The sequence below is a fragment of the Carcharhinus amblyrhynchos genome, chromosome 26 (assembly GCF_965287045.1).
Source record: "Carcharhinus amblyrhynchos chromosome 26, sCarAmb.v2.hapA, whole genome shotgun sequence".
NCBI lineage: Eukaryota > Metazoa > Chordata > Chondrichthyes > Carcharhiniformes > Carcharhinidae > Carcharhinus > Carcharhinus amblyrhynchos.
The window spans coordinates 21,765,553-21,791,100 of NC_137349.1; the positions used below are offsets into that span (position 1 = coordinate 21,765,553).

The 25,548-nt window shown below is 39.8% G+C and overlaps 1 protein-coding gene across 1 annotated transcript in view; it reads right to left on the minus strand.

Annotated features, from left to right (window-relative positions):
• Positions 1 to 25,548, minus strand: part of LOC145358503 (protein unc-13 homolog A-like) — a 367,395-nt gene continuing 341,847 nt past the window's right edge. The window contains exons 40-45 of the mRNA XM_080212618.1: positions 24,977 to 25,057; positions 23,425 to 23,572; positions 14,535 to 14,591; positions 13,652 to 13,744; positions 9,769 to 9,928; positions 1 to 1,089 (exon numbers count right to left, since the gene is read on the minus strand). Of these exons, the coding sequence (XP_080068744.1) occupies positions 804 to 1,089; positions 9,769 to 9,928; positions 13,652 to 13,744; positions 14,535 to 14,591; positions 23,425 to 23,572; positions 24,977 to 25,057 (825 nt within the window). The 3' untranslated portion in view covers positions 1 to 803. The remainder of the gene's footprint in view (positions 1,090 to 9,768; positions 9,929 to 13,651; positions 13,745 to 14,534; positions 14,592 to 23,424; positions 23,573 to 24,976; positions 25,058 to 25,548) is intronic.

A 25,548-nucleotide genomic window follows, 5' to 3' on the forward strand; every position in this document is an offset into this window, starting at 1 on the left:
CATGATGCTTATTACAGTAATATTATTTCAGTCACAGTGCATAAGCTGAAACAAAATTGATAAATAGATGGGAGTTTATCTAGATTGATCTAAGGGTTAATGGTAGAATAGCTATTAAATGATTTGTTCATTTGCACATTACACCAAAATTTTAAATGGATGTTGAGAAACTAAGCTATTATTTTACAGCCGTCATTTTCTTTTGCAGTGCAATAAATTAAAATGCAAAAACTTGAGTCTAATCCTATAGGTTTGTAGAATACCAAGCCTGTTTGTGATTACAGCTCCAGCGTAGCAATCTGTTCAGGAAAAACTTGTGGAATGTGTAAGAAATTGGCTACACCAGTGAGTATAAAGACACTTTGGCATTTTGGTGTTGAAGAGGAAGGTAACTGAGACTTTTCACAAGAGGTATATAAGTTCTCTCAGCTGTAGGTCTCTCCACAAGGACAGGATCACAGTGCTCATTGTACACAGGCTCAGTAGAGTCATGCGGGATTTATTTACACAAGTGATATGCCTTAAGGTAAAGTCAATCCAATTGTTACTTGTGAATATTCAGATTTCTAAGGGGCTGGGTGCTGCCTCATGAACAAAAAAAATAAAATTAATTGTCCACGCTGGCAAAACTACAGAGACGTCATGCATATACCAAAACTTGAATCAGACTTCTTGCTGATTTTTTTTTTTTGCTTATTTCATAAGTGGGATATGTGGCTTCATTAGATGAGAAAACTGAAGCTCCAAAGAGTTTAAGAAATTAAAGTTCTAAACTCTGTTCTTTTGATTTTGGCCACGTTGTTTCAACTGCCCTCTTCAGCAGAACGTATGTCAGATTTTAATTTTACAAACTCCTTTGCCACTTCATCATTGTTTCTTTGTGACAGTATCCTGAGGACAGTTAGTCCTGTCTCATCCATATGAATTCTGCGGCCAAGTGGTAACCAACAGGCACTACTTCCCTTCTGAATGATATCGCGTAGTTGCATCACAGCAATGCCCACACTTCGATCTTCTCGGGCAAAACAGTAATCCTTTACGCAGATCTGGAGTTCATAACATTCTGGACCATCCTCAGCGCTCAAGGTGCTGTAAAATAATGAAGCAAATTAAGTCAATAGGGTGCCTACAAAACTGATCTATGTTTCATTTTAGTACAACAAAATTTATTTGCCTTGATTTTTGTCTACTGTTGATAGTTGCAATAGCTCAGTAAGAAGGAAATTAGTTGACAATTTGTAACAAATTTAACTTAAGTCTGACAGATGGGAGAATAATGTGGGAAAACATGAAGTTGTTCATTTTGGCAGGAAAAATAAGAGTTCAGAAGCAGAATTGAGGTGCAAAGGGATCTAGTGTTCTAGTACATGAGTCACAAAGGTACAAGCAAATAAGAAGGCTAATGGAATGCTATCAGTAATTCTGAGAGGAATTGAACATAAGATGTTATACTTTAGTTTAAACATCAAATTGTGTGCAGTTTTGGTTTCATTTGAAGAAGGGTGTAAATATGTTGGAGGTGGTTCAGAGGAGGTTTATAAGATTGATATCTGAAATAAGTCTTATGAGGACAGGCTGGCTTGTTTCCACTGTAGTTTAGAAGAGAGGGTGACTTCACTGTCATATGTAAGAGCCTGAATGGTCTTTGATGTGGAAAGAATGTTTCCTCTGGCGGGTGAATCCAGAACTAGGGAGACTGTTTTTAAAATTAGGGGGTTGCCCTTTTAGGACAGATGACTTTGGAACACTTTGCCTCAGAAGGTGGCAGACATGGGGTCATTGAATATTTTTAAGGTGGTAGGGAGATTCTTGTTGAAGGAATAGGTGCGAACGTGGAATTCAAAACACAAACCGATAAGTCACAGTCTTAATGACTAGCTGAGTAGGCTGAATAACCTATGTCGGTACCTATTTCATAGAGAGTTGATAGAGATACTCAAAAGCACTTGGAGATTGTGACAGCAAAGATGGTGAGAAGTTGATCTTGTTGGCAAAGGGCAAAAGAAGCAACAGCAATATGAATAAATGTTTACACAATGACTGGTTAGGATCTAGAATTGAGATTGTGCAGGCAATTCTTAGTTGAGGCTTCTTAAAGCACTTGATGAGAGGAATATGGTATGGGGTTAAGGAGGAGACGTGGGACTATTCTGTGAACCAGTATGGACACGTGGGGCTAAATGAATTAATACAACTGCTGTCATCATAATTGTTTCAGCAGATAGATGTCAGAGAGCTGAAGGTAATTCTTAGTAATTAGCAGCTCTGCCGTCTTCTCTTTTACTAATAGAATTCAAAGTTGCAGGAGGTTATAGCATTCAACTACATGGTTATTAATTATCTTTGTGCGCACAACATGTTGCTTTCAAAAATCTTAGATTAATGTAGAAAAATGCTAAAATATTAAATTTGGTTCACAGATGAAAAAAATCAAGTGGAACTATTCTTCCCAGGGTAAATGATACATAATTACAGTGTTTGAATTATTAAAAACATGTTAGTTTATGGCATATTTAGCTCAGCCTGCTTTAAATGGAGACAGTTTAAACCATTGACCCAATGGTTCTGACCATTGGGGGAACAGTAGTGCAGGGGTAATGTCACTGGGCTAGCAAGCTAGAGGCCCAGCCTAATGGCAACTGGTGAGGGGGAGAAAAGGGGTGGCTCAGTGGTTAACACTGCTGCATCACAGTGCCAGGGACCCAGGTTTGATTTCCCTACTTGGGTCACTGTGGAGTTTGCACATTCTCCCTTTGTTTGTGGGTTTTCTCTGGGTGCTCCAGTTTCCTCCCACAGGCCAAACAAGTGCAGCTTAGGTGGATTGGCCATACAAAATCCCTCATGGTAGGTTGGTGGAAAAGGTTAAGGCTCATGGGATACAAGGACAGGTGTCTAGATGGATTGAGAACTGCCTTGGTAACAGGAGACAGTAGTAGTGGAAGGGTCCTTTTCTAGCTGGAGGTCTGTAACTAGTGGTGTGCTGCAGGGCTCAGTACTGGGACTTTCACTTTTTGTAATGTACCTAAATGACTTGGAAGAGGGAGTAAGTGGTGTGATCAGCACGTTTGCAGATGACACACAGATGGCAGGACTTGCTAATAGTGAGGAGTAGTGTCAGGCAATACAGCAGGATATAGATAGGCTGGTATATTGGGCAGAGAATGGCAGATGGAATTTAATCCAGATAAATGTGAGGTGATGCATTTTGGAAGAAATAATGTAGGGGCGAGTTGCATGATAAATGGTAGGCCTATTAAGAGTATAGAAACACAGGGACCTGGGGGTGCAAGTCCTTGAAGGTGGCGAAGAAGGCCTATGGTATGCTTGCCTTTATAGGGAGGGGTATAGAGTATAAAAGCTGGCATCTAATGTTGCAGTTGTATAGAACGTTGGTTCGCCTGCATTTGGAGTACTGCGTCCAGTTCTGGTCGCCTTACTACCGGAAGGACGTGGAGACCCTGGAGAGAGTGCAGAGGAGGTTTACCAGGATGCTGCCTGATATGGAAGGACTGAGCTGTGAGGAGAAATTGGGCAAATTTGGGGCTGTTCTCCTTTAGAAAGGCAGAGAATGAGGGGAGATCTAATAGAGGTGTATAAGATTATGGAGAGTATAGATAGAGTGAACAGAGGTAAGCTTTTTCCTAGGTTGGATACAAAAATTACGAGGGGCCACAGGCTTAGGGGGAGGGGGGGGTGAGGTATACTTCAGATGTTAGAGGGAGGTTTTTCACACAGGGTGGTGTGGGCCTGGAATGCACTGCCAAGTACGTGGTGGAGGCAGGCACGCTTGAGTTGTTTAGGGCTGGCTTAGGCACATGAGCGGACTCAAGATGGAGGAATACAGGAGACTGTTCTAAATATCAAGAGCCTTGGGATGACCTTCCAACATATTTCATGGCTTACTTGTCTTTCCTCTGAGCTTCTGGGGACTCTGTAAATGTCTAAGTCGTGCATGTTTATTGATGTCTTTTCTTTTACTTCACAGGTGATTCAGTCTGCCTTGTTGCCCAACAAGGGGCAGACAGGTGGTGGGTCATGTGAGAGCTGCTCTTGGATGTTGCTTCGAGAGTTGCCTTGTGCTTCACGTTAGTGTACACTTAAACTGGACCATCTGACAGGCAACATGACAGCCCAGTGACTATCATTGTTTGCTGTGCGGATTTGGGCCAGTGTCTGTGGGAGTTTGCACATTTTCCCTGTGATTGTATGGGTTTTCTCCGGGTGCTCTGGTTTCCTCCCACACCCCAAAAACGTGCTCTTAGGCTGATTTGGTGTAACAAGTTGTCCCTAAATCAGTCTTTCCTCAATCTTCCCCAATAGGTGTAGACAAAGGTCATAGGTAGAGGAGAGCACGCAATGTTAAAATGGCGGTGTGGACTCGTTGGGCCAAAGGGCCTGTTTCCTGTGCTGTGTTGTTCTTTGTTAAATTGCCCCTTTAGAGGAAGGGGGATTAGCTAGAGTAAATGTATGGTGTTAGGGCCTAAGTGGGATTGTGGTCAGTGCAGATTTGGTGGGCCAAATGGTCACCTTCTGCACTGTAGGATTCTGTGAAATTGTCTCATTTCCAACCCTCGTCTGTTGTAATATAAAATCAGCTCTCAGATGTGGGATGATTATTTATTCTTTCATTGGCTGTGGGTGTTGCTGGCTTGCTAGCAATTATTGCACATTACTAATTGCCCTTGATGTTGAGCCATTTTCTTGGATTATTGTGCCCATGTGTTGTGGGAGGGAGGGAGGAAAAGAAGAGGAGTAATGGTCCAAAGGCTACCCCAGAGGTAGTCCCCCAAGCTATCAGGGGTAAGGTGACAACTGGGGTGGAAAGGGCAAGAGAGGAAGACCAGAATGCCTCAGAGGGAGGGAAGGAAGGGGGCTGGATGTGAGATAGTGGTGCAGGATGGGAGGGTTAAAGGAATTGATAGGTGGTTCTGTGGGCAAAAGTGGGACTCCAGGAGGTAGTCTGCCTCCCTGAAGCAGGGGTATAGGATGTGTTGGAGCAGGTAGAGGGAATCTTGAAGGGCCAAGGGACCCAGGCGGATGTAATTGTACACGTAGGAGAGAAGGACGTAGGAAGGAAGAGTAGGGAAGCCAGGCTGAAGTGCAGGGCCTCCAGGGTGGCAATCTCTGGGCTGCTGTTGTCGTCATACTTTTTACTGCTGCCAGTGCCCAGCAATAGCAGGGATAAAATAATGAGATCCTACAGCTGAATGCATGGCTGAGGGATTGGTGCAGGACAGAGCGTTTTAGTTTTGTAGACCATTGGGAAGTTTTTGTGAGGGAAGGGCACTTGTACAAGTGGGATGGGGAACATTTAAATGGGAAGGGTACACACATTTTAGCTGCGAGGTTAGCTGGAGTATTTCGGCAGGGTTTAAACTAATATGGAGGAGACAGGCAGCTCAGGCACTGGGATTGGGAGTGAGTTGGGTGACAGGGTAAGTCTAGTAAGTCCTGGGAGGAAAATCTCCCAGGAGAAGGAGGATCCGAGTGGGCCTGAGGGTCTTCAGTGCATCTGTTTTAATGCGAGGAGTGTGACAGGTAAGACGGGTGAACTTCAGGCCTTGATGTTCACGAGAAATTTAGATGTGGTGGCAGTGACGGAGACATGGTTAAAGGAAGGGCAGGACTGGCAGCTAAATATTCCTGGGTATAAGTGTTTTAGGCGTGATAGGGGAGGGTTGAAAAGCGGAGGGGGAGTGGTGTTCTTAGTGAGGGAGCAGATCACAGCAGTGCAGAGGGAGGATAACATGGAGGGGTTGGAAATTGAGTCTCTGTGGGTGGAGTTGAGGAATAGGAAGGGAGCCATTACTATGCTAGGAGTGTACTACAGGCCACCTGACAGCCCACGGGCAGTGGAAGAGGGTATATGTAGAGACATTTTGGACAAGTGTAGGAAGAGCGGGGTTGTTGTAGTGGGAGATTTTAATCTCCCTGGGGTGGATTGGAAGGTGCCTAGAGCTGGGGGTTCGGACGGGGAGGAATTTGTAAGATGTGTACTGGAAGAATCCTTGCAGCAGTATGTAGATAGCCCCCTCTCTAGTTGGGCTATACTGGATTTAGTTCTGGGCAATGAGCCAGGTCAGGTGGTTGAGGTTGCGGTAGGTGAACATGTGGCTAACAGTGACCACAACTGTCTACTTTAGGATACAAATGGAAAAAGATGAGTGCTGTCCTAAGAGGAGGGTGCTAAATTGGGGAAGGCTAGATACAGCCAGATTAGGCAGGAGCTTAGGGATACAGACTGGGCTAGGCTGTTGGAGGGCAAGTCCATGTTAGGCATGTGGGAGTCTTTTCAAGGGAAAACTGCAATGGGTGCAGGAAAGGCATGTGCCAGTTAGGAGGAAGGATGGGAAAGGTAGGATTAGAGAGCCATGGATTACTAGAGATATAGAAGACCTGGTTAGGAAGAAAAGAGAGGTGTATGTCAGGTCTAAGCAGCTGGGAACAGAGAGAGTAGGAGGGATCTCAAAAGGGGGGGGGGGGTTAAGGAGGGCAAAAAGGGGGCATGAAATGGCTTTGGCAGGTAGGATTAAGGAAAATCCAAAGGCGTTTTACTCCCATGTTAGGAGCAAAAGGATGGCTGGGGTAAAATCGGTCCTCTCAGGGACAGAAGAGGGGAATTGTGCTTAGTCTGAGGGAATGGGAGAGACCCTGAATGAATACTTTGCGTCGGTATTCACGAAGGTGAGGGGCTTGATGTCTGGTACGGTCATCAAGGGAGCTGTAGACCAATTGAAGGATTTATCGATTTATGAGGGACAAAGCGTTAGGGCTTTTAGGTAGCATTAAAACTGATAAATCTCTGGGGCCCAATGGCATTTATCCTCGGCTGCTTAGGGAGGCGAGAGTTGAGATTGCTGGGCCTCTGATGCAAATCTTTGTCTCTTCTTTGGACACAGGTGAGGTCCCAGAGGACTGGAGGATAGCGAATGTGGTACCGTTTTTTAAAAAGGGTCGGAGGGATAACCCAGGTAACTATAGGCCGGTGATTTTAACATCAGTGGTAGGCAAGTTGATGGAGAGGATTCTTAGGGATAGGATGTATGAGCACTTAGAGTGTTGCAATCTGATTAAGGATATGCAGCTTGGCTTTGTAAAGGGGAAGTCTTGCCTTACGAATCTGGTAGAATTTTTTGAGGAGGTGACAAAAACAGTTGAAGGACGAGCTGTTGATGTTGTCTATGTGGGTTTCAGTAAGGCGTTTGTCAAAGTCCCTCATGGTAGGTTGGTAGAAAAGATACGTGGGATACGTGGCCAGGTATCTAGATGGGTTGAGAACTGGCTTGCAAAGAGGACACAGTAGTAGCGGAGGGGTCCTTTTCTAGCTGGAGGTCTGTCACTAGTGGTGTGCCGCAGGGCTCAGTACTGGGACCTCTTCTTTGTAGTGTATATAAATGACTTGGAAGAGGGAGTAAGTGGTGTGATCAGCAAATTTGCTGATGACACCAAGATGGCTGGATTGGCAGGCAGTGAGGAGCAGTATCTGGCAATACAACAGGATATTGATAGGCTGGTATATTGGGCAGATACATGGCAAATGGAGTTTAATCCGGATAATGTGAGGTGATGCATTTTGGCCAGAATAACGTAGGGGGGAGTTATATGATAAAGAGTATATGATAAGGAGTATAGAATCGCAGCAAGACCTGGGGGTGCAAGTGCACAAGTCTTTGAAGATGGCAGCACAAGTGGAGAAGGTTGTGAAGAAAGCCTATGGTATGTTAGCCTTTATAGGAAGGGGTATAGAATGTAAGAGCTGGAGTCTAATGTTGCAGTTGTATAGAACGTTGGTTAGGCCACATTTAGAGTACTGCGTCCAGTTCTGGTCGCCTTAGTACCGGAAGGATGTGCAGACTCTGGAGAGAGTGCAGAGGAGGTTTACCAGGATGTTGCCTGGTATGGAAGGACTGGGTTATGAGGAAAGATTGAACAAATTGGGGCTCTTTTCCCTTGAAAGATGGCGACTGAGGGGGGATCTAATAGAGGTATATAAGATTATGAAGGGTATAGATAGACTAAACAGAGGTAAGCTATTTCCTATGATAGACACAGTACGAGGGGCCATGGGCTTAAGGTGAGTGGGGGAGAGGTATAACACATATTAAAGGGAGGTTTTTCACACAGAGGGTAGTGGGGGTATGGAATGCTCTGCCAAGTAAGGTGGTGGAGGCAAGCATGCTAGAGTTGTTTAAGAGTAACATAGACAGGCACATGAGTGGGTTGGAGATGGGTGAATATAGGAAATTGTTTTAAATAAGGTTCATTAGCATTGGGGTGTCCCTGGTAAGGTAAATGGATATGGTATGATAATAATCTTTTTTTTCTCTTTTCATTCACAGGTTTTAAGTCAGTCCGCCATGTTGTCCAACGAGGGGCATACACACGATGGGTTGTACTTGGGCTGCTCTTGGTTGTTCGAGATTGGCCTAGTGCTTCATGTCGTTAGTGTGTGCTTAAACTGGACCAGATGTTGGGCAAGACGACAGCTCAGTGACTATCACTGTTTGCTGTGCAGACACATGGATTTGGGCCTGTGTCTGTGGGAGTTTGCGCATTCTCCCCATGCTTGCTTGCGTGGGTTTTCACCAGGTGCTCTAGTTTCCTCCCACACCCCAAAGATGTGCTATTAGGCTGATTGGCAGTAATAAATTAGTTTCCCTCAATGTGGATGGCCATAAAACAATAGATAAGGGTCATGGGTGGAGGGGGGTACTGGTAGTGTTAAAATGGTGGCGCGGGCTCGTTGGGCCAAAGCGCTTGTTTCCTGGGCTGTTTTTGTTCTTTGTTCTTTACTGTTAGCAAAAGACCTAGTTGGAGCCAGCTGAACAATAGCGATCATTGATAAATGGATAGATTCCGTCACTTGGTTTTTAATTCTGATCGTTGAATTTTGACCACTCTGATGTTTCAAAAAACATTAAAATACACTGAACTCCAGAGGTTTGGTGAGAATGACTACCCTTGACATCAAGGCAACATTTTACCAGAGAGTTGTGGAAAATGTAGTGATCGAAGCAGAGATAATGTCAACCTTTTTTAAATGGAGAATGAACCATAGAATTCCTGTAGTGCAGGAGGATGCCATTCAGCCCATCAAGCTTGTACCAACCACCCAGGCCCTTTCCCTGTAATGTCATGTATTTATCCTACTAATCCTCTGACCACTAAGGGGCAATTTAGCATAACCAATCCACTTAACCTGCACATCTTTGGACTTTGAGAGGAAATCAAAGCACCTGCAAGAATGTTCAAACTCCACACAGTCACCCAAGACTGGAATTGAACCCAGGTCCCTGGCACTGAGACAGCAGACCAATGCACTGTGCTGCCATGACAGTCATGATGTGGGTATGCCAACCAATCGGTTGGACTAAAACCTGGTGTTGTCAGACTTTTTACTGCCATGACAGAACAGGATAGCGGAATAAAGGGACTTGTGAATATAAGGGGCATTTTATATCATAAGGATAAATACTGATATGGACTGAGATGAGTCAAATGCTTGTTTATACATTGTAATTTCACCATTGGGCAATTTTCTGCTCTTGTGACTAAAGAGTTCCCTGTTTAAAGGTTCACCTACAAGATGTAAATGATTTGTAGAAATGGATAATCCCAGAGAATTGGAACATTTAGAACCCACCTATGGCAGGACACAAAAATTGGCTGTACTGAGCATTAATCTGAGTTGTTGCGCTAACTTAGAAAGGAACAATCAAAATTCCAGCAGCTGGAATGATCACCAAAAGAGTAAGAAAAGATACTTACAATTGAAAAGTTTCGTTGAATTTTGGAGCCCAGCTATTGTTTTTGGATTTGGTGGCAAACCTCCTCTTCTTGTCACTAAGGTGAGGCCCAATCATATTAACTTCAACAAATGGACGGAAGATACCAGTTGTTTGCCACTTTAGATCATTGGCAGCCACAACTACAAAGTGGGGGAAGAAACAGAGACTTAATTGCAGATTTAAACACAGTTTCTAGGTGCTAGAATTTCAGAGGATTAACATGGAATTTAGATCCAGATGTCACAGTTGTGCCACAATGATTCTATTCCACTAGTCCACGGTGTAGCTACATCAAGAATGTAATTATGCCTCTTGATGCAGCAGATTACCTAATCAATTCTTTATAGATGGCAGCATTATTTATGGACTATGGAAGTACACATTCTGTCAAGTAAATACTCCCAAAATTGGTAGGAAGAAATCAATTACACAAATGTGCTTTTTTTTAATTTCTAATGAGCATGGAGAGTGTTTTTAGTTCCCTTGGTCATTGTACATTTTCAATTAGAGCGCATGTACAGTTGGTAAAATTTTAAACAGTTAATGAATGTCAATGTATATATTTAAAAACAGAAGCTGGTGGAAATATTAAACAGGTCTGTTAGCATCTGTGGAGCGAGAATCAGATTTCCAAAATCTGGAATATTCTGCTTTCCTATTAGCACAAGTTAATTTGATTTTCAACAGGTCGTTGTTCTCAGTGGCCAACTATGAATATCAGGTAAAAAAGGAGAGAGGAACTTGAAACAATCAATCACTCATTGCTTGTGATCTTCCAAAATTTCTTGGGTTATGGAAATGTTCCAGTGAATTGAAAAATTGAAAATAGTATCTCAAGGAAAAATACGGGAAACTATGGGCTAGTTAGCCTAATGTCTGTCACAGAAAAAATGTTAGGATCCATTATTAAGGAGGCAACAGAGGAAACTTAAAACTCATCATAGAAACAGGCAGAGTCAACATGGTTTTGTGAAAGAGAAATTATGTTAACCTAATTTATTGGAGTTCTTTGAGGAAGTAACAAACAAGATGGATGTGGGGGAATCTATAGATGTGGTGTACTCGGATTTACCAAAAGGCATTCAAAAGATCGCACCTGCATCAAAGGTTACTTCTCAAATTAAGAGCTTATGGTATATTGGGTAACATATAAGCATGGGTAAAGGATTGGTTAGCTAACAGGAAGTAATGATAACTAGGTCATTTTTGGGTTTGCAAGCTGTTAGTAATGGAGTGCCACATGGATCAGTGCTTGGGCCCAAGTATTTTCAATCTATATCAATGACTTAGATGGAGGGAACATTGTGAAATAGACCCTCAACTAAATTATATAATGCTCAAAATATGAATGAAAGTTTAATTATGTTTTTGGAAAGCAGATATTTACTGAGAGCCATCAGTTAAATGGATGTCCCTGTTTCTCAGTACAATCTTATCTATTCTCGGCAAGAACCTGAGGGGGAGAAGCACACAGGGAGCAGAACATGTAACAAATATTAATGGAGCAGGCTGTAAAGCTCAAGCAATGGGAAATCACACCATAATGAGAGAAGTGTGTGGATAACAGAGCAGAGAGGGAGCAGGACTAAGACAAGAGGAGGCACATGGCTTAAGCAGATCTTGCTGCTGGCTAATGTTTATTCACTCACTCTTGAATACATGCACCTTAGGATCTCACCCAAGTGACCCCATGTAGATCCTGGTTTGAGAACCACTATCTTCTGTTCGTATTTCTACCTTCATGTGGCTAATCATTCCCAGCATTCTGTGCTTTTGTGACCTGGAGTAAAATGGATTGGATGGGAGGGGTAAGGGACATCTGCAAGGCCAGGCCAAGTTACTGAATCAGTGTTAAAAAAAAATGGGAACTCCTGGACGCTGAAATGCAGCAGGAACTCGAGCAATTCAAAGGCTGAAGAGAATTGATTTTTTTTAGTCAGTTCTGGATTTCCAAAATGTTTTAGCACTCTACCAGTTTGCATTTAGAATGTCATGCGAGATTGCAACCACTAGCTTATCTTCTCCACCACCAACCCTTTACATCCTTTCCCATTTAATTAATGAGTGAAACTGCCCACTAGCTTTCTGCTGATAAAATTCAGCTTCGTAATAGCTTTTTGCTCTCCCTTTAGAGAGAAAATGAGTCAGGGAAAGCGAACGAAAAAGCAATTCTACACTACTGGGCATTTACCAGAATTCAGTGACAGTGATGGGGCCCGATTTAAAAAAAAAATCGGTCTCCATAAATCTCACAGTAGAATTTTGAAGGCGCTAATTATTCCTTTGTGATTAGATTGATGCCGTTCTTCATTGTTAATCATTTATGGTATGGTTTATGCCTGAAGTGACACTTTAGGAACATGGTTGACTTGTGATTGTGCAAATTATTGAGAGGGATGTTTGATTTTGATAACTGTGGTTTCATCTTTTGATTTCCCAATGCACCTCAACCTCGCTAAAGGTTTGTGAGATGCCCTGGATATACAAATTTCTGCTTGGAACTCTGGTTGCTCATTAAGGTTTGACTTAATACACAACTGAAGATCTGTTTTATAATATTTACACTTATGTCACTAGTGGGACACATCACTTTATGCTGGAAATATGTATTGAACTTTTTGAAAAGATAACTTTTCCTAGGCAAAGGACACTGGCTTACAGCAGCTGTATTTGGAATAGTCAGAGACTACCACAGGGCCAACAGTTTCACTTCATTTCTCTTTATTCTGAAATCTCTCAAAGCTGAACTGTTTGAGAGTTGAAAAACCCACCAGAAGACTTCATTGCTCCAAGCCAAGAGTTTGTAAAGGACAATTCTGATTCAACCAGCCATGACTGCAAACCAACTGCTTCACTGTGGAAAGCATTCCTTCAGTTGTAAGCAAACCTCTGGACAATCCATAAATTTACTTGTTACATGACCAAGTTTTAAAAATCTGATATTCTGCAAAGTTTTACATTTTTCAGGCCTGGGGGACAATTTTTGTCTTGTTTCCATATTGCATTAATTGGACATATTTGTATATTTTAAACCTTTTGTTAACTTCTGCATCTTCACTGATGTGAATTTTAGCAATGAAACTAACTCTACTTAAGAGAGGCTGGGTGACTTATTTCTTGCACCAAACTATCCACAGTTTAAAAATATACTAAATTGGCAATATCATTCCCTTTTAAATTCAAACTCTATTATAAAGTGGGATAAAGAGAGGAGTCAGTTCACCCCTGCTAACTTGGTTGTAACAAAAAAACCCTTTTAAAAGTGAGGCGAATCACTTTCTTGCATTAATGCATTTATTTGTGCCTTTTTATTGCACTGATTATTTCCTTACTACTTGTTATTCATCTAATCAAGATACTTTTGTCTAGGGTATGAGAAATACTTTTCTCGCATAAACTTAACCAAGATATCTCGGTTCTTGTGCAAATCCAATGCCATAATGGTACTGGCCTCAACACAGGGTGGGGCCAGATGGGCTATTTAAAATTTTCCAAATGCAATTCACTAAATTACATTTTGTAGACCTAAAATTCTGCTTATAGTCCATATCTCCCAAAATTAAATTTCCATAATCTAGCTTTTACAGTACAAAGTTTGGCAAATATTATTGAACAAGTGTTAAACATAATTAACATTTATTACAAAGTGTCTGCACATTTTTGGTATCTACAAAACTCTACCTTCATTCCAAAAGGCAACTGCTATAATATTTGCAATAGAAATTCTTGCATATAAACTTCAATTGCTAAAAATGTAGCAATTCAGCTGTTACATTTTGAGACGTTCAGAGGATGTAGTTTTTAAATTTTCTATGCCGTGAATGTTAAAAAAGTTAGAGCTTGGATGATTCAATGTAACTCACCTTTAACTGTGATTTTGTGCTCTCCAGTGCCTGGATGTGTGAAAAGCTCTACATGGATGGACACTTCTCCTACTGGATCATCCACGCCAGATCCTGTGAAGTAGCAGATTTCAAATTTTAAACACCACCTTAATGATGATGAGCAACTTTATACATAACATTCAGTGCAAGACTCACTGTGTGCGAAGTGAGCCACCAATCCCCTCCCTCCCCCCGGAAAGGGCTTATTTTGATAACTGGGACAACCCAATGAGTCACATGCTTAAACTCATCCAATTGATGTACCTATCCCCTTCTCCCAGTGCAAGCAAAATATCAGCCATCATAAATGCCACTGGTTCTGCTCTGGTGAGTTTGATGCAATACAATTAACAGACACCAGCCTACATTCGAATCTGCATGACAAACATTATTCAGTTTGTTGGGAGCCAAATTGCAATTAAAATACTTCAAAATTAGGCAATAAATGCAAGATGCGCTTAATGGTCAAAACCAGTAATTTGGTAGATCAATCATGCAAGAGCTTCTGCTTTTCAACAGATATAGTCAAACCTTGATTTTTTTTGTTTCTCTCTCTCCTTACAAACTGAATATATTATTTTCAGAGGCAATTCCATTTCAGGGTCTTGCAAAAACCTTTCCTTTTTACCCAAATTAAAAAAGTCCTCCATATAATTACAACTGTAACAAGCAACCCACTACCCTGTGTTCGGTTTTTTTCTGTAGGAAGCTGCATGCTACAAAAACATGCACAAAGACTGCTCAATTTGGGTGTTTAGTACTAGATTCTTGAAATCCCACTTCTTGGACATCAAGTGAACAGTTGTTTCAAACCCAGGCATTCTAATGCTGCCATTGACGGCAACATTATGCTCGAACGTACCCTTTTCAGGATAAACCTCCTCGCTATGGGTAAACCTAATACCCTTCCCACCATGCACTGAGTTGTGAAATCAAAGCCAGACGGCAGGCGAAAATGAAAGGAAGAAGAAATTGAAGTGAGAATACGCATAGAAGACAGACACAGCAGTTAACCTACAAACATCTTTAGACAAATGAAGATCATCAGAAAACAGTCCAGACACTCATGGCGTACTGCCATTTTCAGTCAAAGGTCTGTAAAGGTCAAATGACAATGTTGAGAACCATTTTGCATCTTTGTTGCTTTGTTTGAAAGCAGTATTATTGGTTAGTTCATGTGGTGTTAGAGTTGATGTATTATTAATAGAATGTTGCAACCAAGCATTCTTCTAGTATTGCATTGTTATGGAAAATTATAGGACTCAACAAATCAATCAATAGATCACCTGTTCTCCAATTTTATTCAACAGGTACTTCATCCAGAATCAAATTTAATTGTAATATGAAATTATTACAGAAATAAGACTTAAAGTCATTGTCAGTTTTTACTTGGAGCAATTATTTTTCATTTGATCTCCTTAGCTGTATATATTATATGTAACACAAAATTCATTGTAAAGCTCAGCTTTTAAACATTGTCATCCAACCTTTCAACACCTTACAATTTAGGACAAAAATTTATATATTGTGCATTAAGACATTACGGTATGTTTTTGTCATGTGTTAGACATGTAAAGAATTGGCATACTAAGCATGATAATCTCTGATAAAATTTAGTTTTACTCTTGTTATGTCCCAACATATTAATTTTGTCCATACTAGTTAAAATCTGTTTGATATTCCAATGATCTTAGAGTTTGACTGTTGAGAAATTTCAAAAGTAGGTTTTGATACAAGACATTGAACGACGAGTAAATTGTGATCACACCAACATATAATATTGAGACACACTATACACCATAAAACATAGGAAATATGACTTTCAGTACCTTTTTGCAAAAAAAACTCAACTTAAGAGTTGGGAAAATTTCAAATCATCTGTCCCAAAGTGTCAAAGCCCTTAAACTTGTGCAATACAGTATGCTGTGCACAAGTATGACCTCCATTTTTTTACACCTATATTAGCCTTACATAAGCTGTCAATTTAATGGCAACTAATGCATAATCGAGGGCAGCCTTGTTGCTTGCAAATTATGAGAAAAATCACAAAATCATTCCACATTTAAATCCAAGACAGGAATCATTTAACTGACTGATTAAAGTCATAAATAACATTTATTATGATTACGACCCTAGTAAGCCTCATTCTTCTTGATCGCGTCTGTTTTTGGCATGGCTGACCATACCATACCATTCACCTCAATCGTCCAATAACATGCAACTTACCTCATCTGATTCTATTCCTATCTCTCCAGTGGTAGTTAGAAAGATAAGCTATTGCATACAAATCTCTATTTCCGTTAGGATCTATCCTTGTTCCCAGCTAAATTGCATTTACATCAGCCCACAATCAGAAAATGTTATCCACATGCACATTGATGATATCCAGTCCCATCTCAGCATCATCTCTCTCTCAATCTCCTTTATTTTTTGATTTGATAATGCTGATTGTTTGACATGTGTCCTGAATTTCCTTTAATGATGTATTGAAGTCATTGTCTCCAGTATCCTACCACAAACTTTATTCCCTAACCATTAACTCCAACCCTCTTCCTCATCATGGCCAAAACCACACCACTCACAACTCTGCCATCCTATGGCTCTAAAGTGAACTTCCAACCACATAGCTACTCCATCACCAAGACTTCTGCCTTCCATCTCCATTATATTGTTTATTTCCACTGCAATTCATCGCTGCTGATACTGCCAGCCATGTCTTTGTTACTTTAGACTTTACTTTTTTTCCCCTTCATTTTTCATGGGTTGCAAGTGTTGCTGAGTAGACATCCCTCATTATTCTTGATAGAATTAGATTGCTAGGTCATTTCAGAAGTGAGTTAAGAATCAACCACATGTGGTTCTGGAGCCATAGGTAAGCCAGACCAGCAAGGATGGCAGATTTTTTTTTCCTAATGAGCATTAGTGAACCAGATGATCTTTACATCAATTATGGTCAAAGTAATGGTGACCGTGAAATTATTTTTCAATTCCAGATTTATTGATTGAATATAAATTCCAGCATGTCCCCAGAGCATTAGCCTAGGTCTTTGGATCACTAGCCCAGTGACATTATCACTATGCCACCATTTCAATTATGAATACACTACCATCTCCAATGCACTCCTGACTGGCCTCTTATCTTCCTCCTTCCGTTAACTTGAACTCATTCAAAACTCTGTTGTCCATACCTGCACTCACACAAAGACCATGGCCCACACCTTATGTTCACTGACTTATGTTGGCTCCTTATAAAATTGTGCCTTGCTTTAACATTTTCATACTGGTCTTCAAAACCTTTCACAGTCTTTCCTTTCTCTATTACCCCCTCCAGAATACAACCTTCTGAGATGTCTGCACCCTCCAATTCTAGCCTCTGGTACTTTCCCCATTTTAATTACTCCACCAGTGGTGACTGTGCCTTCAGTTACCTGTGCCGCAGACTCTGAAATTCCCTCCCTAAACCCACTTACTATCCTCTTTATACGCTGAGCGATACTCCTTTAACCACTCCTTAAAAGCTAGGTGCCCTAATATCCTATGCTGCTGGTGTCAAATCTTATTTGTGAAGTGCCTTAGGATGCTTTACTATGTTAAAGGCATGAGATAAATGTACATATGTTGTTGTTAGTTCAAACATTAAGTTCGTATTGCAACTCACTATGCCATTCAATATTTCATCTCCACCTATCTGACAAACAATTCTAGTTAAGTTACTGCTTTTTTCCTTACAAATATCTAATGCTCCATTAAAGTTACAGTAAACCGGATTACAGTCACAACAATACAATACAGGTGTTTACAGCTTCAATTTTAAATTTGAAAGAAGACGCTCAGCAAGAGAGGTTTTGTCGGTTTGATCAAACTGTTTCGGTTAAATTGTTTCAGTAGGAATTTAGAACAATTTTACTCAATTTTTCAAAGTTTAATAAAATGTTTATGAAATGTTATTCTGATCTGAATCTTAGAGTTTATAAATGACCTAGTTTAAACTAACACAAATTAGTACATTTTATGACCATATTTACAATATTGGAGAAAAACAATCAAATTTGTTGTTACTGTCTCTTAAACAAGTTCTGTACAAAGATTTTTCAAGTTGATTGCAATTACATGAAAATATAATCTGTTTTAGTGTGTGGGAACATTGCCGGCCATCATTGCCTACTCCTCATTGCCCTTGAGGAGGCAATTGTGAGCTGCAGCTGTCTTGACTGCTGGAGTCCATATGATGTAAGTACACTTAGAGTCTTGTTCAGGACAGAGTTGCAGGATTTTGACCCAACAATAGCAAATATATAATTCCTAGTCAGGATAGAATGCAACTTGAAGGTTGCAGTGTTTTACATGTATTTGTGTTCCTTGTTCTCAGTGATGGAAGCCAGGAATTGTTAAATGAACTTTACTGAGTTGTTGTAGTGTAGCTTATAGATGGCACACACTGCTGCCACAGTGCATCAGTGGTAGAGGAAATAACTTTAAAGTGGTGGATAAGATGCTGCTCAGGTGGATTGCTGGGACTTGGTGCTGTTGAGCCAAAGCGTTGTTAGATCTGCACTCATCTAGATAACTGGAGAGTATACTATCATAATCCTGACTTGTGCCTTGTAGAAGGTGGACAGTCTTTACAAACTCAGGAAGTGAGTTACTCACCTCAGAATTCCCCAATCCTGACCTGCTCTTGTAGCCACAGTATTTATCTTTATGGCTGTCCCAGTTAACTTTCAAATTAATGGTAACTCCCCACTGCCCCTCACTCCTCCTGAATATTGTCCCGGTCTCACTGTATGTGACCATGAACTGCATCTCTCTCTGAGGAGCCTCTAATTGTTTTGAACGTTGCAGAATCATCAGTGAACAACCCCACTCCTTATGTTATCGTGGAGTGAAGGCCATTAGTGATGGGAAAGTCCTGCGGGAACTCTTATGTTAGGTATGACTCTAATCAGTCAAGGTGGACTTTAATTTTCCCAGGGTTGCTTGATGTCACACCTTGTCAAATGCTGTCTTGATGTCCAGGCCAGTCTCTTCACCTTTTGAATTCAACTCTTTTATCCATTTTTTTGGACCAAGGCTGAAATGCAGTGTGGAACCAAATTACCCTGGCAGAGCCCAAACTGTAAGTAAGTGCTGCTTGATAGTACTTGATGACATCCTTCCATTACTTTGCTGATGTTTGAGAGTAGATTGATAGAATGGTAACTTGCCAGATTAAAATTGTTCTATGTTTTGTGGACGGCACATATATGGGCAATTTTTGACATTGTCTAGTGCTAGGGGCTTGACTAGTTCTGGAGCACAACTCCTCAGTACTACAAACAGGATCTTGTTAGGGCCCATAATTGTTTTTATATCGATTGTCAACTTTATTTTTAAATCATGTGGAGCGAATTGAGTTGGGTGAAGGTTGACATCTGTGATTCTGGTGACTTTTGGAAGAGCCAGAGATGATCATCACTTGGCACTTCCAGTTGAATATGGTTGCAAATGCTCTGGCAGCTTGGGCTCTGCCATCACTGGGGATGAGGATGTTTAACTCTGCCAGTTAGTCAATTAATGGTCCACTAACATTCATAACTGAATATGGCAGTATTAAGATTTTGATAATTCCCTAATTTTTAGGGTTTTTTGTTAGTTTGAATAATATTTTAGCATTTTACTTAGCCATTATTTTTAATAGTCCAGTTTGAGTTGAGTGAGACAATTGAAAAATTAAAAGCAGATAATGAATAAGAAAGAAGCGATGTCCATAGGACATCACTCTACTAGTGATCTTAAAGATGTCAAAAAGTTTGGGTTTAGGCCTAAACCCAATTACACTGTAACTTAAGGCCTCTTTGTCAGATTTAAAGGAACAAGCAAAAATTTTGGCCAACAGCTTTAACTCAGCATGGCTTCTTTATTGTGTTTTTTTAGATTAAACCTAGATTTGATAATACCTTGATCTATATCTATAGCATAAGAATATTTCATGATGAGATCTTGCTAGCGATTATTACTAACATTGCTCTTAATCTCAGTTTTTGTGGGAATAGGTTGACGTGTGAGTTGAATACGACAGTTTGTGTTATTAATAAGAAGAGGATGTAGCATCGTTTGTACAACAGCAATCTGCATCCTGAAGGATGTGATATTGCTCACAATGAAATGTAACTACCTGGGGCCCAGAAATTAAGAGCTGGACGTCTGTCTCAGCCTTCATGCCTCTAGCTACAGAGGTGGGGTGACACCAAGTGATCCTTATCCTCAACCAATGAAAAAAGGCTCATTCAGACTACTTCCTAATCAGACAAGGAATCCTCAGAATTAGGAATAAAAATTGACAACTCAGTCTTTCAACTGCAGCTTCTGTGATGCAATTATTTTTGTGACACACACTTCAACGCCACTTCAGAAACAGAAAACAGACTTTGGCTGTGTTGTCAGCATTCAAGGAAGCCTGGAACTTGAGGAATAAGAAACTTATGCTGTCTTCAGTGCTTTTTGTTAATGGATCTAATATCTATTAAATATTAGATGGGCGACTCCCTCCACGCTTCCTGCCTGGGACAGACCAACCTTTCTTCTTTTCCAGGTTTCCCCCTCTGAGCTTTCATCCACACATTAGCCTAAATATTGAGGCTGAATGACAAACAGCACCAGTGGCCATTCATTGGCTACTTAATGGCCTCACTTGGGGTAAGGACAGGCTTCCCATCCAAGGCCCAGCCCAGCAGAAAATCGCTGAGGTCGGGGTAGGTGGAAACCCAGAGGAAATCTCATCTATGCAATTTCATGTTTCGCTCCACCTCAGAACCCATTGGGTGTGGGAGGAATGTAAAATTCTGGCCTTTTGAATTCTACGCCCTCTCAACTGTGTATCACTGCCAGTGGGAATAGGAACTAATTCGATAATTCCCATTACCAGTGGGAAAAGACAAGGTCGATCTAAGAGGGCATCAGTTTTGTCAATCTAAACTGTGTTTCTAGTTCAGTTTTTCAACTGAATACAGGCATTGGCATTAAATGATTAATGGGTTTTTCACCAGCATGTATTGTATTTACAAACCAAAATGATCAAAACTTAGAGATTACATTTGTGACAAAACAGTTTTAATAGCTGCTGAGACACATGGTTAAGCTGAGCTGTTGATCTGAAGTTTGATCCTGAAACAAACCAGCTGCTGTGTCTCTGTGGCACAGCTGGTCCCATCTGTTTATCACTGATGATTCATTTGTTCAAATAAAATATTTAAGTTATTGAGAAAAGTGTTGTGGAATTGGTGCCCATTAGGATCTGAGCGTTTATACATGGATTTTACTACACCCATTGACAAGCTACTGGAACAGTCTTGTGGCCTAATTTATATGACCACTTACACAAATGTCAATTACTCAGCCAGGATTCAACAGGACTTTCTTAAAAGATATTAGAAATCTGTTGTTAAACTTGGAAAGTAGTAGGGTTACTCATGGCCAACAAAGAGTTAGATACGTGCAATCTAATTTCAACAAATTACCGAATAGCACTGACAATAGTTCAGCAAGGTTGTAGCGAAAATCAGTTGTGCCAAGCCCACTCAACCAAGCAAAACATTGAATGGTTTCATCCACTCACAATGAATTTCTGTAGATCACCTCCCAGGATGAGATTGATTTACAATGAATGGCCAATAATTCTGTGTGACATTTTGCTCATGTTCTGTGCATTGACCTACATCTATTTTCAAAACAACATTTGTGGCAATGCCAACACCATTCATCTTATCTCAGTTCCAGTTTCATCATACAATATCTGTTTTTCAAACCACTAGGCTTTAAGTCTGTGCTAACTTGAATAATTTTGTTCAAACACTTAACAGATTTGTAAGCAATTCTTTTGTCTTCTCTTTTAAATGAAATTACCCCTTCTAAATAAATGGGACAAGCCTCTAAACAGTAAAGAAATTTCACATGAACCTCTTGAGCATAATTTGATGCCTTGGAAATTGAAGTAATAAAACAATATTAACATTTGAGCTTTCCATTGAGACAGGGTAAAATCTAAGGGTGGGTTTTATCAAAATTTCCATTGGCAGGATCTGGTAATAATTGTAACCATGTTTTGAAATGAAATTATTCAAGGCATTGAAGTATATATAAATATTAATCAATGCGAACAACATTGAGATATATTATAAGTATGTCCAGGAGTAATGGGAATCCCAACCTTCACTGTCAGGTATATCATTACAATACAATTACAGCTCATTATCTGTCTGAATCATCCCCCTGTTAAAAAATGCTATTCACACTGGCATACGAACAGACCAGAATTACAAGCCTTTGTGCACTGGGTGGCCTTTAAATATAGCGCTCTGGTCTTTTTAAAACAAAGTTGCTCTGATTGCACCTCCCCCACCACCATGAGACTGTAGGATCCACCACTTGCCTTTTTTCCTATGTTTCCAACAATACAGTGGAGAAAGCAGCCGTTGTTGCCAGCAACTTTAATGCTGCTTTTCCCAGCCTGTGATTTTAAAATACTGATTTCCATGATGAATGTATTTCCAGTTCTATTAATCAAATTTTACCAAGTTACCACTTGGGAAACCATGTCTTTTTTAAGGCAAAAAATTCTTCAAAAAAGATGATGTTTTAAAATGTTGCCTGATTATGTCAGTTCATGGTGTATAGCATGCAACCTAGCCTGGGAAAGGCAAGGAAAAATGCTATTCAAAGTGAATGCAATTTTAGGTGCAAAGCTATAACCCCTGTACATTCCATAAGACCCAAAGAATGCAATATATTTTTATTTGTTATATATTTAGATACAAATAATATTGAAAAAAATGGAAATTTATTCATTTCAAATGTGTTTGGATAATTAGTAAGTGACTACATGTAGAAGTCAACAATAACTCAGATATTGCTGTTTGAATCTACTCTAAAGCAACTTATGCAAGGGAGTAATACGATTGAGTAATATTTTCAACCGTGATTAAGGCATTAGAGGTAATTGAACAGATCATTTTATTAGGGCATTTTGTCTCATGTTTTGAATTAAAAGCTATAAAATTAATGTATAACCTAATTAATTTAAATAATTAAAGTCTGTAAGTTAGACCTTTGTCAAGAGCAGACTAACAGCATCTTGAATGAAGAGTTGACATTTATTTATAAAAGTTTAACTTCAGCTAATATGCTTAGTAAAATAAATTAATCCCAATTCTACAATATTTGACAGCAAGTAATGTCTTCAATAAAGCATAATAGCTACAGCTCTTCTGTGGTATAACTGCTTAGAATGTAATAGTTTCCTTGATCCATAATGTTGACACTTTTGGAAATCTAGTTGTTTCCTAATTAAATTTAGCATTGTAGTCTGTTAATGTCGTACATTAGATAGGTAAATACATATATTCATGGATTCCTTTATTGTTTTAGAATGCGAACATTTCACTCATGTTGATGAATATTTTAGTGCATCTGTGTTGAAATAAGGGACACAGTTGATCAAGCAAGAGGCATCAAAGCAGAAACAAAGACAAATGGTAGTTCAAATATCTCTTGTGCTTATTTTGCCTCAGCACATTTGTTCCCAGAATACAGCTTTTTAAATATCCACTAACACGGTCTGTTATAGTGAGCATTCGTAAAATAATTGATCTTGCAATAGCTTTTAAAATTATCTAAATGTTACAGAATATACAATCAATTCAGATTAAAACAATAAGTTTGTCTGGCAGTTAATGTGCATCTAGTGAACAAAACAGATTGACCAAAGTTATACTTACCCTGAGATGACTGAGACTGGATAAATGTTTTAATAAGCGTGTCAGTAGCCTGTGTGTAGAGCGACAGAGCATACCGTAGAGATTGGAGGTCTGGACTTTTTTCTAAGAAGGTCTTCTTCAGGCCAACTCCACCAGCATGGAAATATTGCTAAATCATTAAAAGACCCTCAGTCAACTTCATGAATCTCATTTGAAGATCACAGCACTCATGTTTGATATGGTACAGCAAACCAAGCTAACAATGGACAATCATTCTTTTTGGTCAACATTGCTATTACCTGCATCACAAGGGCTGTTTGACATTGTAATGATAAAGCTAAGACAATCACATGTCAGAAAGACAATATAAACACTTACTGGTCAGAACACTTATCCAAATTAGGAGTGCATCGGTCAAGATGGTTCCGAATTTGAGGCTGAGGTTCAAGTACTTTATGGCTAGTATTATTTTTACTATTTTACTCTAAGGACTTTAAGAATCAGGACATAAAATAATTTAAAATTAAAACAAAAAATTCAGCATAATAATATAAGTAACAAGGAAAATCAAGCAAATTTAACAAGGATAAATGAAATTGCATTAGTCCAGTGTATAAACCTGATAAATGATCAGATTAGCCATGATTAGGATGGTCTAATTTTCATATTGATATATTTCTTCGTGGGCACTGAATAAAAAAAACTGGACTGAAATATATGTGTTACTGAAATTGGAATGTGATCCAATTCAGTTACAACTCCAACTGCTGGATATTTATTATTATATCACTCCATCTTGCATCAAGTCATTTTATCAATTGTCTTGTGGTCTGATAAAATGTTACTCTGGTTAATGGTGTGTACTCATTGTGGAATTTCTATACTGTATTATGTTGCCTCATGTCGATAAATACAGATCTGACCATCAAGTACATTTATTAACAGGAAACCAAGGGTTGAACTTTCATTCAGCTATGGAGGCAGGACAGGTAGATTGACAAATTCTTGCTACTTTGCCAGCCTGTCAGCATGTGCCTGCCTCCAGCAGATGGGGGTGACTGCTACCTGCCAGCAAGATTTAGAGATCTGCCTGCTGAGGCTGGAACTCAGCTCATGAATGGTGGTGGCTCCTGGCAACAGACCAAGGGGCCACACTCTATCGTTAAAGTTAAGCCCTCATTGCAGCCATGATAGCCATAGGGACAGCTGCCCTATGGAGAGGCTTTCCCTCTGCAATGATGGTCTGGCAACTATAGCCACTTCTTCAATTAACATTGCCCTCTCTTTCCCAAACCTATATTAGCAACACTGACCTCTGACTGTGGGATTGGTAATCTTTCAGCACTAGAGGACCTGCTCTATTGGCCCTCCGGTCTCATAAGCCAGCCCACCATCTCAAATTGGACAGCTGATGTACCATCTGACCAGTAATCAGCCATTTCTTGAAAATTCTATCAGGCATCCAAAACTTACATAATGTGGGGTCAGAACCTGGAAATGCTCCCAACATTGACATTCTGATGCAAAAACAAAAGTTCAGCCCCAGATTTTCACTAATTGAAACAATTATTACCTTAATAGTATCTAGTGCAAGCTCCACTACAGCACATTGCTTAGGGGAAAGACTTTTGGCTTCTTCTCTGACCATGTGATCCTGAAAGTACAAAAGACCTTATAAATAGTACCAAATACAGATATAACTGCTTGCATCTATACCATTAGAACTAAATTTCTCATACTAATTTTAATTATTTTCTTCTTTCAAAACATGATCCATATTCTCCAAGTATTGGGTCTTTACATATCAAATATATTAGGAAGTTTCAATTTTTGTGTGTGCATCTTTATCATTATCAACCTTTCTCACTACAAGAGGGCAAAAAAGGAAACCTATTCAGCCGACAGTTTAGTGGGTTTGGGATAAAGTGAACAGGAGATTGTTATAATTATCAATTATAAATAAAATCACCTAGTAGAATATTAATTTTAAAACATGGATAAAATGAACCTACGGGTGATGTGAGAGGAGATATGAGAGAAACAAGTGTAAGATATGTAATTATTTCATTTAAACGCTTGGTTTTTAGTCCAGCAAGTGTTTGTGCACTCTGTAAATTTAGACATACAGCAAAATCGGTGGAATAA